Source organism: Camelus ferus, chromosome 25 (genome assembly GCF_009834535.1).
Source record: "Camelus ferus isolate YT-003-E chromosome 25, BCGSAC_Cfer_1.0, whole genome shotgun sequence".
NCBI classification, from domain to species: Eukaryota; Metazoa; Chordata; class Mammalia; order Artiodactyla; family Camelidae; genus Camelus; species Camelus ferus.
Window position 1 is genome coordinate 34,627,518 of NC_045720.1, and position 16,043 is coordinate 34,643,560.

The window sequence follows — 16,043 nt, forward strand, 5'->3', positions numbered from 1 at the left end:
CTGCCCTTTATGCTATCATGCATGGGGTAACGTTTTCACCTCCCCATTTGACCCAATATATTTGTGAAGAGATTATTTCATTCATTCCTTATTCTGGGTCCCCAAGTTACCACAGCATTTTACTGATAACTAGAGGTTCCATACCACTCTAAAAATAAACCATTAAGGCAAATTTTTAAAATTAAATTCTAGTATAAGAAATTGCAAAAAAAATTTTGTATCAATGAAAAGCACTGAGGAATGACCCTGTAGCAAAATGAGCTCTACACGTCAGTGACTAGCTGATAAAAGCAATCTTTATGTGGACTATTTCATTCTCACAACCACCTTATTAGATGACCATGATATTCCCATTTTACAATGGGGAAACTGAGGCACAGAGCAATCAAGCCAATAATTGGCAGATCCAGAATTTGAGTGCAAATTGGTTCCACTGTAGTACTTCACTTACACACCACACGAAGTCTTTAGAATGAAAATGAACCTGGCATGTGCCTACTCCCACATGTAAATGAGAAACAGAAATGAAGGTAGAAATAGAAATAGCTCTTCAGGGTCCAGTCCTGTTCATATGGCCCATTTGTAATTGTGGTCAAGATTAGATTTGCTTTTAAAAGCAGATTCTAAAATTTGTACAGTTTTAGAATCAGGTACTTAAAAACAAACAAACAAAACCCCCCCACAATACCCCAGAAATGTTTATTTATTAGAATTCATTTTTAAAATAGTTTACAAAGTGACCATAATTTAGCACTTAGCTTAAAACGCTATGAAAGCTTTTCCTTGGATACCAAGTACAGACAAGAAAATCTCTATCAATGAGCCAACAACACTATTGCCCGATGTCTATTTTGTTCTTTTGGCAACAGCACCGGAATTTTCCTTAAATAACTGCCCCTCACCCAATCTCAAGGTCGTAAAGACGCCAACTTCACCACTGAGCCCAACAAGCAACCCAGATAGAGCCAGCTAGAGCCTCACATGGCTTGGCCACAGTGGTTTCAGAGATGGACTTAAAGTGAGGCCAGTGAAAGTGAATTCCTGCTTGCTTCTGGACTTGCAATGGAAACAGTGGTAAAAGCTGGAGTTGCTGGGGGTACCTCATGGAGACAGCTGGGCCCAGAGTGAGCTTTTGGATCCAGGCAAGTCAGTCACCCTGTATGTTATCAGTTCTGCTGAATTCCGCCTTCCTCATACCCAGCCCATATTGTTAGTATTCCAGTAGGAAACCATTGTAGATGCTGAAAATTATACCCTCACATTTTGCGAAAATGTGGAAAAGTCCAGAAGAAATTAAGTTTAACCTTTTCAGAGCTGCCTTTTAATGCCAGTGGTATCCAATGGAACTTTAGTGTTAAGCAGTGAAACTGCAGCCTCCCAGCTGCCAGCAAAAAAAGAAAATCGCACAGAGATAAGGAGAAAACATTTCTGATTCCCGTTTAGCTGGAAAAAAACAAAGACTGTTATGCAAAGACAGAATTGAAGGTACAACTGCAAAAGTCCATCAGTCTGTCTTTCCTTTCTAGTAAGACCTGTGTTAAAACTTACAATGTTGTATTTTGCATTAAACTGTCACTAAAAGCACTACATATAAAGAAGACTTTAAAGATACCTGGATTTCCGCTACTGGTGTTGTATCCTGTGGAAGGAAACTAAACCCTTTAAAAGAGCCTGCAGTTCTGATGAGTTGTAATATTTTATTTGCTCATAGTAATTCTGACATCTCTTTTCTGAAAAGTATAAGTCATATGTGAGATTTCTTTGTTAGGATTAAATATATTAACGATAAAATAAAACCCTTAAGTCAGATTCTTTCATCAAAGAAAGTTTGTTTGGTAGCCTGTTTGTCATTTAATTCATGTATTATCATTTATTTCATTGTTCTTGCCATTATAATGCTAGTGGGAAGAGGAAGAGAGGGAAGTCTTGTCTAATTTTGAAAGCTTTTTTTTTTTTTAAATTCAAAAGATACCTTGAATTGTTTTGGCCAGAAACTAAAATATTAGTCACAATATTGATCCAAAAAAGGAAATTATTTTTCAATACACAAAGTAATCCAAACTATACGTGTAAGAGGCCAAGTATAAAACATACTCTTCAAATGAGAGCTACATGGAGGTTTTTTTTGTTTGTTTTCACACATAAAACTTAACTGTTGTGACAAGGCCAGGCTTGATACATTACAAGAGCCTCCTAAAATACCTAGTATACAGGCAAGAGTTTTCACAAAAAAAGCAAAGGAAACTATAAATCCTTCATCTTGGGCTTCCCAGCTTCCAGAACTGTGAGAAAGTAATGTTTGTTGTTTATAAGCTCCCCAAGTCTGGAATTTTGTTACGGCAGCCTGAATGGACTAAGCCATTACCAAGTGATCAAAATTGCTATCCCCAGCAATGCCATGTGAGGCTAACGCCCTGGGGAGCACGTGTCATGAGAGCTCATGAAAACGGCACTTCACCTCTACTGTACACTTCCCTAATACTCATTACCGCAGGCTAATCACAAGAAAAACATCAAACAAATCCAAACTGAAGGACAGCCCACAAGAACAGTACACCTCAGAACCGTCAAGGTCAGGAAACAAGTGAAGAGTGCGAAACTGACACAGACCAGAGGACACTAAGGAGACAGGCCAACCACATGTGAAATCCCAGACCGGATCCTGGGATAGAAAAAGGACATTAACAGAAATACTGTGGAAATCTGATATTATCGGAATAAGAAAATGCAAACGTCTGGACTTTAAACAAAGCAGCTGATTTGTTATCCTATCATGATCCCAAATATATGAACGTAAGATAGAATTAGAAGTTTTGAGTAACGGTCATAATCAATTTAGGACATTTCTAATGTGGTATCAAAAGTTTCCACTACTAGTCATTCTTATTCAATGTACTCATTTCGCCATATAGACAGTATGCTTGTCAAATTCATAGACAGCATTAAGGGGTTGAATAAAGAACATTTAGAAAGACAAAGTATGGACCAAAGAGAATACCAACTGGATAGAATAACATGCTCTCATCACTGTGACCCAGACTAGAAACATCCCCCGACACTGCCTCGCCTGGGCATGACGCTCTGATAGCATCAAGACATCCTGAGATCTCGCCAAAAATGGCAGAGAATCATCACTTCCAACCTAGAAATGGGGTTTCTACAACTTCAGAATGAGAGGCTAAGACTCCATCATTTCTCAAAGACAACTGTATCGGCAACCTCTTTTCCAATTTAGAATCCATATGGTTGAGACCACATGGTCCTCGGTCATGAAAATGGTTACAAAATTTGAAAATGACATGCCAGCAAACTGATTTCATCAAACTCAATAATAAACAATGAAGAAGTAAGCCACACCAATTCCTGACCTTTCTAACTTTCTAACTCCTTCTCTTGAGTGACTTTCTAACTCCTTCTCTTGAGTGACTCACACAGAACGCCAGTGTCCTTTAAGGAAAGGTTCTCGATTAATGGTGGGGGCGGGGGGAGTTGGCAATTTTCAAAAACCATTAGGATCCTGTTCCTCTAGATTTAGTTTTAGAAGAGGAGAAAGACAAAATAAAAAATTTTTAAAAAGCAGAAAACACAAAACAAAAAACAACCAACCAATCAAACAAAAAGAAGAGGAGAAAGACAGGCAACAAAACCTCATAGTCATTTTGGAAAGAAGCATATTTTTAAAAGTATACCCAGATAAACCTTAAAAACATTATGCTAAGTGAAATAAGCCAGTCATGAAAGGACAAATATTGTGTTATTCCATTTATGAGGCACCCAGAAGAGTCAAATGCATAGAAACAGAGAAGAGAATAATGGTTGCAGGAGGCCGGGGGAAGAGGGAAATGGGGACTGTGTGATGTGTACAGAGTTTCAGTTTGAGAACATGAGAAAACTCTGGAGTTAAATGGCAGTGGAGGTCGCATAACACTGTGGATGTACTTAATGCTACCGAACTGTACATTTAAAAGTGATTCAAATGGTATTATGTATATTTTTAATCACAATTTTTTAAAAAAAAAGAAACTAGGGAAAAAAAGTGTAACCCACTCAATAGAATTATCATATGACTCAGTGATTCTCCTCCTAAATATATACCCAAAAGAATAAAAAATACTCAAATATTTGCACATCATTGTTCATATCAGCACATTTACAATACCTAGAAGGTGGAAATAGCCCACACGCCCATCAACAGATAAATTAAAAAAACCAAAGTGTGGAATAGCTGTACAATGAAGTATTATTCAGTCAGAAAGAGGAATGACCTTCTGATACAAGCTACAACATGGATGAGCCTCAAAAATGTGTGAAATGAAGCAGATTTGGTGGCTGGTTCTACGGGCAGGGAAATCGGGAGCGACTGCCTAACAGGTATGGGTTTTCCTTTGGAGTGATAAAGATGTTTTGGAACTAGATGGAGATGGTGACTGCACAATACTGCGAATACACTAAATATCATTTAATTGTTTAATGCTTTAAAATGATTAATTTTATGTTGTGCGATTTTTAAAATCTCAATTAAAAAGAAAGAAGAAAAAAAGAAAGGCATACCCAACCTGTATTCCACGTGATATTGTAACTAAATTTCCAAATGGAAGAGTTTTCCCTTATCCCCAAATAGCATGCCACTGTTATCCATAAATGCTGCTCAGATACTGTCTACTTAGATGACAGCCTAATTCCAGTCTCCATTCCTTCACATAAAGGGATGAGGGCAGCTCTCTCCTGACTTCTAAAAAACACGGTGAGATTCTTGACCTCTATTTGTTTGGCCCTTTGTAATTTAACTTTCACACCACAGAGCCTTACCTTCTTTTCTGAGGATGGTCTAACTGCTGGGGCCCTTAAATACAAACCCATTCTTTGGATAGAGTCCTGGCCTGGTCATTTGTGTGAACAAGTCCATCCTCGGTTGCATACTAAAATGCAAGTTAAAACAAACAGGATCAAAAGATGGACAAACTGTCACTACAGATGGTTAGTATTTCAACTGAATACATCTACCAATGGAATTATAGAGCATTTAGACTGGAGGAAACAAATTAGCACTGATACAAGCCATATATGTAACTGCTAATCCCAAGTCACCAGTTCTTAGTTAACCTGTCTGTATATCATAAAAACCCCTTCTAGGAGGGAAGTTAGATTATACACGTGGGTAGAAGAACATCGTACCACAACTCCATCAAACGCTTCAGATCTTGCTAACTGCTGTTTCCAGGACATCACAGGGGTGACTGGGTATCAAATATTTGAGCACCAACTATTTTCAAGGTACTGTGCAGTAAACCCAGTATCTCCAAACAACTGTGAGCTTTAAATAGTGTTAGATGTATTTGTATTATCAACTGAATTCTCTCAGTAGCGCAGCAAGTGCAAAGCAGCGAGAGGCTCAAAGAGATAATGATTAAAGTCAGTCCTTTGAGAAAAAACAAAAACTAGCACTGCTGAGAATGCAAAGCCTTTGACAGTAAAGGTTAATGCAAAGAGCAAATGAAAACGAAAAAGGAATTGTATAAGGATACCTGAGAGTCCATTGCAGAGTAACAGGCCTGTCAACTAAAATACACAGATTTATTTTCATGACCAGAATGACAGCCTCATCACTAAAGTTTTTTAATAGTAGTTTTCCTTCATAAACTCAATCCTCATTCTATTAATCTCATTTATCAAAATGGGCCTAACTTAGGGGCTTTTACTTTATAAGAATGTGGATTTGAGAGCAGAACCTGTGTCCTGCCTTTTTCTTTAGCATCAGAATTCTTCCCTTTTTGTAAATCCATGCCTTTTCCAGCTTTAGAGCCTCCACAACTCCAAATGAAGTACGGAAAAATTAAGTTGGAGTAGTTTTATGGAAGGAATTTTGCTGAGGATAAGGGAAACATACATTCAAAAATTGTATTTAAAAATAATATATTTATAAAGAACGACATAGGCCACTGTTACACTTATATATATGTGTGTGTGCGCGTGTATATGTTAAAAGACAGAATCAGAAACCATTAAGAGATTTCATTCCCTCAGCCAGTTATTACCAAGGATTTGCTTATTACACAAGCAAATTATACAATTATGTAAAACGAATCATAAATAACCAGAAATCAAATAAGAGCCTCCCGTTAAATCAGCAACAGCAATAAATACACCACAGGTAAAGACAGACACAGATTATGCTTAAGAGAACAGTTTTTTTTAAAGTCGTCCACTGATTTTTGTCTTGTGACAAAGCCATATCTAAAAAGAATCCAGAATCTCATAGCTAGTGGCTATTATGAAAATAACTGAGAACAGGCAAAATAAATAAGAAGGCAAGGAATCTTAAAGATGGCAGAAAATAATAGCTTTTAGGCAAAAGTGATATGAAATTAGGTTAGATACAAAAGATTTTGAATGCATGCACTGTAATTACTTCAAAGCTGAAGGAAGAATAATCTGATATACTGAATTAGGTAACTGCAGTTCCTATGTAACCCGAACTCATTGATCCAACTCATAAATTTCAAGCACTTGAGAAATGAAGGCCAATGCCTTGAGATGAAATAATTTTGCACAATCATCGCACAGTCTGGTATAATCTTCACACAATTAGAAGATTATACCAGATCTGCTCCAACCTTAAAAGATTCCCTAGAGGTGACTAGAAGATAAAACAACTTGAATCTGTTTATCTCAATTTTGAAGCATGTCAATCTTTTAGCCATAAAACTAGAAATACCCCCAAATGCCAGCCGTGGTACTCTTCAAAATAAGAGCACCTGTGTTTACTCTCATAACCAATTTTGTGTACGACCACTTAATTCTACTCAGTGTGAATGGAATAAAAGTGAATTAATCAAGACAAAAAAGCAATTAATTCAAACGACACTAAAACCTGAAACTTTGCTTGTACTTTCTAAAACTGGAAAACCATGGGGGAAATACAAAACTCAAATGCATTCTCCATGAGATTCAGCAAATTTCTCAATAGTCTTCAGTAAAAAAAGTCTCTACTCTTTTTATAATCTAGTGAATCAGATGTGAAGTCTGGAAAGTAACTTTTTTACCCCTGCAAGGGTTTCCAACAGACAGCATAATTGTTTAGGGAAGAAGCAAAGTATCTACTGATCTCTGAGAAATATCTTCTGGAACGAATGTGCTAAGCTAGGGAGTAACAAAAGATAACTTTTGTCCACTGTCATTCAGTTTTTCACTATGAGACCTTTTTTTTGACATTTTTGTCAAAAATATCCTTTGTATGTTAAAAGCCCATTGTGGTAACTTGGTAGGATTTGGGGCATCTCCACTGACATCATTTTAGCTGAGCTCCACAATCCTTCATGACTCATGGCTAAGAAGCTTGTAAACCTGTTCTAATAGTGAAACAGCACCTGCAGGCACAGCCCTTAGAGTGCTGTGCTGTAAATGCTCAAGGGCTCTTTTAGGATTTGATGATTATCCCCCTTCCCCCTCAGTGCTTCTCAACTCTAATGACTCAAGCAAAGCTCAGCTCCAAGAGGAAGGACTTTTTTTTGTTACTAGTGCAATAAAAAGGCTGCAAGGTACTGATTTTTAGATGTTGTTAGGAAAGGAGTTTGGGTTCTAGGCAATTACGCGATTTGAGGAAGGAAAGGTATCTGCTCAGGTGAGTTGTCAATCAGATTTTGCTCGCTGTTGAAGGGCTTTCGCCAAGAAACAGCTCATTCTTTAGCTGAGTCAAAAAGCAACTGAGGGACACAGGCAGTGACAGAGAAACTGACAAGGGTAAATATCAGTTTCATGAGAACTGACTGACAGCAGATCATAAAAGACTCATTCAATATCCTACAGCTCATTTTAATGAATTAACCGTCTAAAGATTCACTGAGTCTCCCTTGTTTTCTCCAGATTTGGCAGAGGCACCTTTGATTACTTTTTAAATACCCAAACTCCATGTTTAAGTACTTTTTCTGTTAGTCAAGAACTTGAGGAGAATTCCTTCTTAGCCAATCCTATTCTAGAAGGAAAGACCCAGATACTGTGTGCTCAGAGATCTTTCCCAAAGCAGCCTAATTAAAAAAGGGAAAAAACAAAAAACAAACAAAAAAACCCCAACAGATTATGTTGAAGTAATTATAATGGTATAGAAAAGCCCTAATCCTGCTGCAGGGTTGAGTTTGAAGTCAGCACTCACATGACTAGTCATTCTGACTTTGACTCTGGTTCCCCATAAGCAAATCTGTTAGCACTTGTACATACACGAGCCTCAGAGAATTTGCTTCTTTCCTGGCTGCAATCTTTGGCAAGTCAACTTGAGTGATAAGGGCACTGAGTACTTTTCTTCTTCAAGGTACTGACCTGGTAACCTTGGAAGAAGTTAAGAATTTCCTTAACTCCAGTATTGTAGGCCAGGCCCTGCATTCTGACCACCGTGCCAGGCTGTGGAGGGACACCGCTAAGATTAGCAGCTGTAGGGAAGTAGCCAAGACTATTGGGCGAACCTGGGGGGCTAAAGGGAGAGAAAGCACAGTGAACCAAGAGAAACAGACATTGTCTAAAATTTACTCTAAAAACATTAGCTACTTAAGGAAACACTTTCTCAAGGTGACCTTCCTTAGAATTCTTAGAGTTCTCTCTCCCAAGACAGGTAAGCACACCATAGCTATTCTGACCCACATTTCCACAAAAGCCACAAGTTGAAGGGTTAATGCAGAGAGAGTGCAGGGCTCCCCCAAAGGTCCAGTTCTGTCTGAGGTTCTTAGAGGGAGAGGAAGGAGAGAGGGAAGCCGTTCCAGTTGCTCAACCGCAAAGCACCACTGCCAAAGCCCAGCTCATTGATGATTAACTGGCTAGTTATTGGGAATGCTAAGGCATGAAGAGGCATGAACACAAAGGAAGAATAGAAACCATAGCCACAGAGACCAAACAGCACACAAAATGATTGCTCCAAAGAATAGGCTGTTCCGCCCCTATATACAAGCAAATGTACAACAAAATAAGTAAATACAGCACAATGAGACAGCAAAGTATTATAGCACCCATGAGGTATTTCTTCCAACCAGACTGGAAAAAAGTGTGTGTTGATAGGGGGTTGGTAAACTGGAAAGGATGCATGACAAATTAAACCAATCACCATTAACGTGAGGGGTAATTGATGCATGGGTCCTTGTGGTGTACCTGCAGCAATTACCTCCAAGGAACACAAGTCACATGAATATCTAGTAATTCTTTAGGTGGTAACTCACATGATAACTGTATTATGACATCAGTTTCACTGTGCCCCTTTCCTAGTCTGTTCCCCACCACCATTAGTTGCTAGACACCATAATTAAAAATATATACGTATAGAGAGATTTTTTAAGAAGTCCTTAGCTTAAAGAGTAATAAAAAAAACCATAGCTTTAGATTCTTAACCCTTATAAATCATTCTAAGTAGGTAATTATCCCATTTCAAAGACAAATGCACATAATGGAAGGAACTAAAAACCTCTGATTATCTACCATACATAATCCTAACTGATGGCTTAGCAGAAACGATACCACGTGATACAGCCAGTTCCAGCCTCTTTTTTTCTTTTCTTTTTTTTGGTGGGAGGCAGGTAATTAGGTTTTTTTGATTTTTAGAGGAGGGACTGGGGATTGAACCCAGGACCTCATGCATGCTAAGCATGCGCTGTACCCCTTGAGCTATACCCTCCCCTCCCCAGCCTCCTTTTATTATTAGCACGGTAACCTGGAGAAAGTCACTTAATTTCTCTGATCTCCAATTTCATCATTTGCTAAATGGGGATGTTAACGCTTCCGAGTTTCACAGAATTGTTCTTCAGCTTCAATATTTAACAGATCAAATTACTCCATAAACCGTCAAATGAGTGATTTGTTGTCCTATTATTGTTCTCACTCTTGCTGTTTCCATAACCATCCCTTTGTTCACCATTTTTAAAATGTTGGCGCCTGAAAATATTACTTGATCTCAAGCTGCCCATAACTTGTTAAGTCTCTAAAACAGTGATTCTCAGCTTGTCTGCATGTAAGAGTCACTTGGAGAGATTTTCACAACCCTCTCCAAGGGGAGTCTGTTTAGAGACTTACAGTCAATAGATGTGCAGCTGTGAGAGCAAAGACAGTGGGGATGCTGAACTTCAGACCTGGGCAGGACTTGAGTCATCATTCAGCCACACACCCTCATTTTTACAGAGGTGGAAAAGGAAACAAAGAGTTAAATAACTTTCCCAAAGGTCACACAATCCGTTCGCTCTTCACAAAACCAGAAGAACTACCACCCAGATTCCTCAACTTCTAGTTCAGTGCTTCCTCCCCTATGCAAGCACCGTTCCATTCACTCAAAGACTGTATGTGCTCACGTCAAATGCCTGACAGGTGCGAACCCTAATACTCAAAGACCATCGAGACCTCCGTGCCTTTTGCTGGGTTGCTCAGACTTTCCATACTGGGTATAAAAGTCAGATCACTTCCACAATATACAGCTCACTTCCATGACTCTGACCTGGCATATTCTAATCCTTTGGCTAAAGATTGCTTATAAATTAAATCAGGTGTGTAGTACCTTCAAAACACAACCAAGATAAAAGTTATCCAACTAGAAATTTAAGGTTGTAAATGACAATCATGTTCAACGTCTGTAAAGTAGCACCTAATCCAGTGAAGCCTAAACACAACCTGGAGCCACATCCCTATTTTTCGCATGACCCGAGGTACACACGACATATTAAGGAAAAGTAAATCATCTGTGCATCTATCTGACAGGGCATGAGAATAAGAATTTTCTCTCAATCTAAATTCCAAGGTCTTTCAGATTACTGAAATAAGAATCAGCAAAAATAAGCAATTTATGGAATAAAAATGACAGTATACAGGTAAGATGAACTTATATGTAGAAAATCAAATAGAGTTTACTGAAATACTAGAATTAATAAACCAGTTCAGTTAGATGACAAGATACAGGATCAATGTACAAAATAAATCAAATGCACTTCTATACTCTACAATAAATAATCCAAAAATGAAATTAGGAAAGCAATTCCAACCACAATAGCAACAGTAAGAGTAAAATGTTGGGGAAAAAATTTTGCCAAAGGAAGAACAAGTCTTGTACACTGAAAACTACAAAACATTGTTGAAAAATAAAAGATTATCTAAGTAAGTGGAAAGACAGCCCATGTTCACAAACAGAAGACTTAATACTGTTAAAATGGCAACACTCTAAGTTGTAGATTCGATCCACAGCTATCAAATTCCAACCAGCATTTTTTTGCAGAAATCAACAACACTGAACCTAAAACATATATGCAAAAGGACCCAAAACAGCCAAACTTTCTTGAAAAAGAAAGAACAAAGTAGGAGACCTTAAAATTGCATAAGTTCAAAACTGACTACAAAACTGCAGTAATCAAGATGCTGTGGTGTTCCAGAAGGGTGGGCACTGATCAACGGAATGGAATTGAGAGGCCAGAAATAAACATTTATCATCAACTAATTTTTGACAAGGGTTCCAAGGCCATTTGATGAAGAAAGAACAGTCTTTTCAATAAACAGCACTAAAACAATGGAATATCCCTGTGCAAAAGGATGAATTTAGACTTCTGTCTAACCCTAAATAAAAAACTAGCTCAAATTGGATAACATACCTAAATCCAAGAGGTAACACCGCAAAACTCTTACAAGAAATGTGTAGTAATACACTTTCATGACCTTGGATTATACATGACAACAAGTCTAAGTGAGAAAAGAAAAGATGAGGTGGGCTACATCAGAAAGTAAAACCTTTTTTGTGCTCTGAAAGAAGCCATCAAGAAAGTGAAAAGACAACCCACAGGCTGGGAGAATACATTTATAAATCATACAAGATCTCCTACCTAGAATGTATAAAGAAATTTTACAACTAAAAAAACAGTAAGAAAAATAACCCAATGAAAAAAATGTGCAAAGGATTTGAATAAACACTTCTCCAAAGCAAATATACGAATGGCTAATAAGCACATATAAAGTTGCTCAAAATCAATAGCCATTAAGGAAATGCAAACCAAAACTATAATGAGAGAGCAAATCCACACCTATGAAAATAGTTTAAAAGAGCTGAATAGGGTGTAAAGAAATTGGAACACTAAAACATTGCCTGCGGGAATGTGAAGCGGTAAAGCCCCTTGGGAATACTGTTCGGCTGTTTCTGAAAAGCTGAACACAAAGTTACCATATGACCCAACAGTTCCGCTCCTAGGTACATACCTAACCAAAGAAACTTGAAAATCTAGGTCCACACAAAAGCTTGAATGGAGATGTGCACCAGTAGCATTATCAATAGTCAAAAAGTATAAACTGATGATAAACTAAATGTGGTACATTCCTTCCATGAAATATTGTTTAGCCATAAAAAGAATGTAGTAGTGATCTGTACTACAACATGAATGAAACTTATGAACCTGCCAAACAGAAGCCAGTGACAGAGACCATGTATAGTATGATTACATTTATATGAAATATCCGAACAAGCAAATCCATGGCAACAAAATAGACTGGTAGTTGTTTACGGGTGGGGGAGGAGACAGTGAAGGGGACAGAAAGGAAGTCGGTGGAGTTTTGACTAATGGGCACCATGTTTTTTTGGGGGGCAATGGGTTATTTTAAAATTAGATTATTATCTAAAAATTAGCTTACAAAAGTGTTCAAAATGAGCAGCACAACTCTGTAAATACACTCAAGTCACTGAATAGTATACTTAAAAATGAGTTAATTTTATGGTATGTAAATTATCTTAAGAAAGCTGTTTTAAAAAACTGAAAAAAATCACACTATTAACTTTTTATTAACTAATTCAATTCAGTTACATACAATTTACAATGTTTGAGATATTTAATGCTTTTCATGGAAAATAAATTACTCAGTTACCAGAAAATCTTAGCTGTTTTCAAATCCCAAGTAGTTTAAGGAATGGTAGGGAGCGCTATGTGTCACAGGACAAAGGAAACAATTTTAGTCATAGGATAAAGGAAACAATTTTAATTGTAAGAATAGCTCCATATTTGGAAAGTGACTGGAGAAACACTTTTTTAATCCTAGCAAGTGAAATGGGTGGAGTCAGTTTGCATGTATGAAATTTTTCAACTTTCATTTTCATCTGAAATGAACAATCACAAGGTTAACTTTTCAGCATTCTTTTTGAGTTAACTGTTGCAGCAGATGGACTGATCACTACACCTGGGTCCTCAGTTTCTGCTAGCTCTTCTTAAAGGCTGCACAAGCCTCTCCAAGCATGGGCATCTACCTCTTGGAGAAGTTTTAAGTAACAAACAAATGTAAAAATCTTCTAAGAATCTGTTTCGTCAAAATAGCAAATATATGTACTGCCAAAATACTTACTAAATTAAATTTACTCCAATTATGTCAAAGATTGCAAAAAAATATATATTCCCCTACTAGTTATCATAATATGTTCCAAATACATAGCAGTTACAGACTACTTATTCAAAACAAGAATTGCTCCACCAAGCTTCATTTTAAATTTGAAAACTGAATCCTAAACCAGAAGTTATTTTAAAGGCAACGTTTTGCTTGGTTTAAAGTACAAAAGGTTAAAAATTGATCCTCTTACATACTTAGAAAAAAATGACACTTTAAAAAGTAACACTTTAAAATGAGCTATCAAGCCACAAAAGGCATGGAAGAAACTTAAAAGACATATTATTAAATGAAAGAAGCCAGTCTGAAAAGGTTACAAACTGTATGATTCCAACCAAATGACATTCTGGAAAAGGCACAGCTACAGAAACAATAAAAAGATCGTGGTTTCCAGGGGTTTGGGGAGAGGGAGGGAGGGAGGAATGAACAGATGGAGCACAAGGGATTTTTAGGGCAGTGAAATTATTCTGTGTGATACTATAGTGGCTAAATGTCATTATGCATTTGTCAAAACCCATAGAATGTACAACATCAAAAGTAAACCCTAATGTGAACTATGGACTTTGGTTGATAAAACGTGCCCATGTTGGTTCATCGATTGTACCAAATGTGCCACACTGATGAGGGATGTTGAGGGTAGGGCAGTATATATGTGTGGGTGGGGAGGGCTGTGTGCAAACTCTGTATTTTCTGCTCAATTCTGCTGTGAACCTGAAATTGCTCTAAAAGAATAAAGTCTATTATAAATAAATAAATAGTAATGTTTTGATGAAAAATCTAAAAGTAGCAAAACACACTGATCCATAGACATTCCTGCTCCCTGGCAAAGCAATAGAAGAAAATTATGAGAGAGCACATTCACAGAAGTTATTATTTTGGAAGCTATTTTGAGGTTTCTGTTATTTAAATGCACTTTTGTCTTATTTTTGAACAGGAACAGAGCACAGCAGCGGGAGGTACAAGTAGAGCAGGCAGTAGGACTCCATCACACCCTTTTGCCCACAAACCAGAACCTCCTTCTAGGGAAATAACACCATTCTGTCTTTGTGGTTACTATAGTTTTATTCCACACTTAAATGGAAAATGTTTGCTAATAAAGCCATTTTGTCTTTAGTTAAAAAAACAAAAGGCAGCCTAAAAGACCACATAACATATGGCGATTGGCACATGGGTTTTTAATTCTTTGCTTCAACTGACGTCATTAATGCTTAAGAATAAGGTGCTTAAGCAAAAGTTACAGTGGGCACATGAATAGCAACAGGTGAAAGAAATGATCTCTAGGTTTTTGTGCTTTAAAATGTCCTGGAGGTAGGGGTGTAGCAGGGGAAACGGTGGAGATGGATCAAACAAGACTGGCAAAATGTTGATATTGTTGAAATTGGGTCGCAGACATTCTCTTAAATTATGCTTATTTGAGAATTTCTGTAATATCAATTTCTTTAAAGTTATGTTTGAAAATAGCATATACAGTACCATCCCCACTCTATAAGAAAATCCCTAGGGGAAAAAACTTATACATTGAAATCAATCAAGTGTTTTGAGTAATTAAAATATTTTTACTTGAGGTTCACTGCACTGATAATTTTCTACAATGTTAAAAGAACTTAAAGCATACTTTTATTTTAATTTCCTGAACTACTCATTATATGAACAAGGTCTTTAGCAAATGACTATTTCTTCCATGAAACTACGCTGAATTCTCAGCGACTGACAGTAGAGAGTGAATTCCCTCTCACAGTTTTTGCTCACATCATTTAGCAATGTCATTCAAACTGAAGAGAGTTGTTCCTACAACAAAAATTATCTGGTGCTCCCCTGTTATCACAACATCGCCTGACTGCATTACTATCGCATTGCTACAATATTGTAGTATCATTTCATTGCATGCTGAATTCCAGTTTGCAATTTTGGCACTAAATATTTCAGTAGTAAAAAAACATTTTTTTTTTAACCTAGAGTCCTTATTTTTTCTTGGGCCTATCAGAAAGCTTTCAACAAGTAAATTAGAAAGTAAACTGGTTGCCAAATGTTACTATTGGAAGAAACTAGGTGAAGCGTATATGGGAACTCTGTACTGTTTGTTATAACTGCCTGTGACCCTAAACTTTTCTAAATTAAAAAAAAATAGAAAGAAAGAAACTGGAACAAGAAAGTCAAGTTCAAAATAGGAAATGCAGGCTTGGTATTGTTTTGGTTAAAGTGCAGAGAATTTCACAAAAGAATACAAAAACATTACATTACACAACAAACCAAGCACTGCAAAATGCCTCAACATTACTAAACAGACCTGTTCAATGCTTGGATAGAAAGAGGCTGATTTTACAAGATATGGTTATCCCAAGAAAGAAAAGGCTTTCCCCACACCCATAAACTTTTCTCATGGGCATGCAAATAAAGCCTCACTTGTTAAAAATAGTCAGACATCCCTTGCTCTCTCTTTTGGTTCAAGGTGATAAGTTATCATTTATAATGTCCGACAAAAGGTGAGGTGGTGGATATATACGAGACATTTATGTTAATCCACCTTTCCTTAAATTACATGACATTTAGTTGAAGACACAGCATGTTTCTCACTTGTGCTACAGCTTTGATGAAAAAGAGAATATTCTTTTCTATGAAAAATGAGAGGTCAGAACAAAAGGTAGGACTTTATGTAACGGGAGAGAAAAAGT

At 37.1% G+C, this 16,043-nt stretch overlaps 1 protein-coding gene across 5 annotated transcripts in view; it reads right to left on the reverse strand.

The window, feature by feature from the left end:
* ESRP1 (epithelial splicing regulatory protein 1) overlaps positions 1-16,043 on the reverse strand; it is a 48,957-nt gene that overhangs the window by 1,774 nt on the left and 31,140 nt on the right. For 2 of the 5 annotated variants that reach the window (XM_006191978.2, XM_006191977.3), the window contains exons 14-15: positions 8,314-8,464; positions 4,810-4,919 (exon numbers count right to left, since the gene is read on the reverse strand). The exons of 1 other annotated variant lie outside the window; for it this stretch is intronic. In XM_006191978.2, coding sequence (XP_006192040.1) covers positions 4,845-4,919; positions 8,314-8,464 — 226 coding nt within the window. In that variant the 3' untranslated portion in view covers positions 4,810-4,844. The remainder of the gene's footprint in view (positions 1-4,809; positions 4,920-8,313; positions 8,465-16,043) is intronic. 2 more of the 5 variants (XM_014565398.2, XM_014565397.2) reach the window with 2 other exon arrangements.